At 54.3% G+C, this 4,349-nt stretch overlaps 1 protein-coding gene across 1 annotated transcript; it reads left to right on the top strand.

The window, feature by feature from the left end:
• Window positions 1-349: 349 nt before the first annotated feature.
• LOC311165914 (olfactory receptor 14J1-like) lies at window positions 350-1,604 on the top strand (the record flags this gene model as incomplete). Its single annotated transcript, XM_084227403.1, has 1 exon — window positions 350-1,604. The coding sequence occupies one exon, from the start codon at window positions 350-352 to the stop codon at window positions 1,280-1,282; it is 933 nt and encodes a 310-aa protein (XP_084083529.1). The 3' UTR covers window positions 1,283-1,604.
• Between the last annotated feature and the right edge of the window lie 2,745 nt (window positions 1,605-4,349).

Below are 4,349 nucleotides of genomic sequence, written 5' to 3'. Positions count from 1 at the left end.
AAAGCTGATTAACATCCACTAGAAAAAATTTAAAGCCCTGAGAAATTCAGAACAGGCCAGAATGCCAAACCATCTCCCCTCACTCTCCACACATCACTTTGTCTAACTGAACTTGCTCTGTTCCCCCTGAGGGCAGCAGAAATTCTGTGGGTTTCTCGTATCCAAGAATACCAGAACAGATATGGAAGATCTTAAAGAGGAAACCCAAGAATTCTTGAACACAAAAGGGTGTCTGTGTGTATTACAGAGCAGGGTGTGGGATATGACTTTGATTTTGGTTACAGACATCTCCTCTAACTCTTCACTGTCTTTGTCTCCATGAAAAGGTACCGTTATCCAGCCCCAGGAAATGTCCAACAACAGCTCCATCAGCCACTTCCTCCTGCTGGCATTGGCAGACACACGGCAGCTGCAGCTCCTGCACTTCTGCCTCTTGCTGGGTATCTCCCTGGCTGCCCTCCTGGGCAACGGCCTCATCATCAGTGCCGTAGCCTGCAGCCACCAGCTGCACACCCCCATGTTTTTCTTCCTGCTCAACCTGGCCCTCACTGACCTGGGCTCCATCTGCACCACTGTCCCCAAAGCCATGCACAATTCCCTCTGGGACACCAGGAACATCTCCTACAAAGGATGTGCTGCTCAGGTTTTTCTGGTTTTCTTATTTTTTGGATCAGAGTATTTCCTCCTGACCATCATGTGCTACGACCGCTATGTGTCCATCTGCAAACCCCTGCACTACGGGACCCTCCTGAGCAGCAGAGCTTGTGTCCACATGGCAGCAGCTGCCTGGGCCAGTGCCTTTCTCAATGCTCTCATGCACACAGCCAATACATTTTCCCTGCCACTGTGCCATGGCAATGCCCTTGGCCAGTTCTTCTGTGAAATCCCACACATCCTCAAGCTCACCTGTTCACACTCTAACCTCAGGGAACTTGGACTCCTTGTGTTTTCCATCACTGCAGTATTTGGTTGTTTTGTGTTCATTGTTTTCTCCTATGTGCAGATCTTCAGGGCAGTGCTGAGGATCCCCTCTGAGCAGGGACGGCACAAAGCCTTTTCCACCTGCCTCCCTCACCTGGCTGTGCTCTCCCTGTTCCTCAGCACTGCAGCATTTGCTTACCTGAAGCCCCCCTCGATGTCCTCCCCATCCCTGGATCTGGCTGTGTCAGTTCTGTACTCGGTGGTGCCTCCAGCCCTGAACCCCCTCATCTACAGCTTGAGGAACCAGGAGCTTAGGGCTGCAGTGTGGAGACTGATGACTGGATGCTTTCAGGAACAATAAACTGCTGGCCAATTTCTGCAAATCACTTGTAATAAAAGTCATGTTTGACACTTCTTGTAACTTGCATTTTAGAGGTTCTTTTTTTTTGTTTTACTTTTTTTTTATATTGTCCACAAATAAATGTCATTGTTTGTGCCATTTCGCATTTTGTTTCTTTCCACCTTCCCTGTCGTCACAGACTGTGTCAATGAGGGGCTGCACTCTTGGTGTTTTTAAAATGATCTAAAGGATCTCCCAGCAGAGTTTTCTGCAGAGATGCTGTTTAGTTGCCTTCTCTGGAGCTGCAGCAGCAATGTCTGTGTGCAGAGCTGGGGGCAGATCAGTGCTGGCACAGCAGCTGTGCCCAGCAGCAGCAGCACTTGGTGTTGCCAGTGCTGCTCCCGTGGCCCTGCCCCGCTGTCCTGGTGGCCCTGGTGTTGCTGTAGAGCCTGAGTGCTCTTGGGGCCAGGCACAGTCCTGGGGTGGCAGTGCCAAGGCTGCAGCGGGGACAGACCATGGGCACTGCTGGGGCAGCACTGATGCCTCAGGCCAGGCCCTAGGGGCTCCAGGCTCCTTGCCCAGGCTCTCTCAAGAACACGGCCAGGTCAATGCTGAGCACAGAAATCCCCCGTGAGCAGCCCCATGGTGGCTGTGAGCAGGCTGGGGGCAAACAGCGTGGCTGGTGCTCTGCAAGGGCCCTGGGGGAGATGGGAAGGAGCAGCAAAGCAGGACCTCATCCATCCCCAGTGCGCTGGACAGCCCAGGGCAGCATCCCACAGCATCCTCATGGAGCTGCCAACAACATCCCCCCTCTGCAGCCCTGACGTCTCCCCCAGCTCACACAGGTGCCCCATCCTTGCAGGCACAGACAAGACAGTACTGGCTCATGAGCCTCTGTTTGCATTGCACAGAGCAGGGGGGAGCACCCCATGCTGTTGGTGTGGGAACATGAACCTGAGGAAGCACAAATGCCATCAGCCCCTGGGGCCAGCAAGGTCTGGGGGATACCAGGGAAACCACTCAGCTTTGCCCTGGCCTCTGCAGTCAGCCAGAAAGTTTGTTCCCATCAGCTGGGAGTTTCCTGTCCCACTGCAGACGCTGTTGTTCAGAGCCAGGGCTGCCTGGCAGCCACCCCCAAACTGCCCTGAGCATTTCCTTTGCTTCACCTTTGCTTTCTTCACTCTTCCTGCTACAAATTTTTTCCTCTTGCCCACCCCTGTTCCCTCTCCTGCAAACAGGCCATCCCTGTTTGCCCTTTCATTCTCTGGCCCCACTCCCCATTGCAGTTACTGACTTGGCACCATGGGAACATCCCTTGAGGAGCAGGATCGTCCTACAAGTGCTGCAGGAATTGTCTGCAGGCTCCTGCAGTGCCTGGTGCTGCTCCCTTGCCAGAGGCACCCCAGGCCAGGGGGGCACAGACGCTGCTGTGTCTGGCTCTGGGGCTCCCTGTTCTGAGCAATGAGGAGGAGCTGCAGAGGCTCTGCAGGACTGACAGGATGGGCTTTGGGGCTGGTAGGAGAAGCTGAGGGAACTGGGCTGCTGGAGCTTCTGAAGAGGAGGCCCAGGGCGCATCCTGCAACTGCTGCAAGGGTGCTTTCAGAGAAACACAGAATCAGCAAGGTTGGAAAAGACCTTGGAGATCATCAAGTCCAGCCAGTGCCCTGACACCACCTTGTCTCCCCTAAGCCTCCTCTTCTCCAGGATAAACAACCCCAGCTCCCTCATCCACTCCTCACAGGACTTGTGTTCCAGATCTGTCCCCAGCCTTGTTGCCCTTCTCTGGACACACTCCAGCCCCTCCATGTCCTTCCTAAACTGGGGGCCCAGAACTGGACACAGCACTTGAAGTGCTGCCCAACCAGTGCTGAGCACAGGGGAAAAATCACTGCCCTGCTCCTGCTGGCCACACCATTCCTGATCCATAGGAGTACCATGGGTTGGATGAGGGAAATGGTGGCGAGAGAGTGGGGACAAAGTGTTATTGATTGCCAGTCATGGACGGTCTTGATTTTCATATCTGTTCAGACTGCATTAGAACATGCTGAGGGTCATTATTAATTGGACATTGCTGATATCAATCTATAATCAGGACAAGAAAAGGGGACAAAACAGTTATCTCTGTAATTTTTCCAATACAGTATATTCACTTTGAATACATTTCTGGAATGTGTCTAATTAATCATAGAAGAATCGAATATTTAAATTATTACCAAAGGTTTTTCTTGCTCTGGTGTTTTGAAAAAAATTTTATAAATTTTTCTAACTGAATTCCTGAACTGAAGACCTCAAGAAAGAAGAGGCCTCTGGAGGATTAAAATTCATCAGCAACCTCCAAGTGGCTGAGGATCCATCTGCCTCAGAGCAGCAATGAACAGAAATGGGCACAGCTCTGTGGCTGCCCCAGCTTTGGCGTGGGCCCTAGGCCTGGAGTAGGATCAACTCTGGAGGGCCCCAGGGCTGGGCCTCTTGTTCTGTCCAGGGCAGATGGGATGACAGCAGGGGCTGCAGAGCTCTCAGCACCTCAGCCAGAGGGGAGCAGGGCACCCAGGGAGCCTCCTTTGCCCTTGGCCAAGCCCCTTTCCCTATGGCTGCTGCTGCGCCCTTGCCAGGAGCTGAGGCCGTGGGGCCAGTGCCCAGAGCAGCCTGGCCTGAGCAGAGCTGTGGGGCCAGACGTAGCTGGGCTGGGCTGGCCAGAGGCCCTTAGTGCTGCCCAGAGCTCAGGGCAGCTGGCAGAGCTTGCAGGGAGCTGGGCTGGGCTCAGAGACCCTGGCACAGACACCATCAGTGTCCGTCTCAGCCTGGCTGAGCGTGCAGGGGCAGGACTCGGACCAGGCCTTGTGGGGCAGGGCCCCTGCCTGGGCAGGGCTGACTGTGCCAAAGGCAGAGCTCAGCTGCAGGGGCTGCAGGAACAGTCCAGAGCCCAAAGAGCCTCCATGGCTGTGCTGCAGACCAAGGCTGGAGCAGGGAAATGCAGGGCTGCTGCAGGATGGGGAGGGCATTGAATTCCAGCACACACCTCAGCTCTCTGATGGTCCCAGCACTATGCTGGGCCCTGTTCCAGGCTGGAACAGAGGAGATGTTGATG

The sequence above is a fragment of the Fringilla coelebs genome (assembly GCF_963513975.1).
Source record: "Fringilla coelebs genome assembly, contig: SCAFFOLD_33, whole genome shotgun sequence".
Classification (NCBI taxonomy): domain Eukaryota; kingdom Metazoa; phylum Chordata; class Aves; order Passeriformes; family Fringillidae; genus Fringilla; species Fringilla coelebs.
The sequence above is the reverse complement of the archived record's forward strand: the minus strand, read 5'-3'. Positions and strand labels throughout refer to the sequence as shown.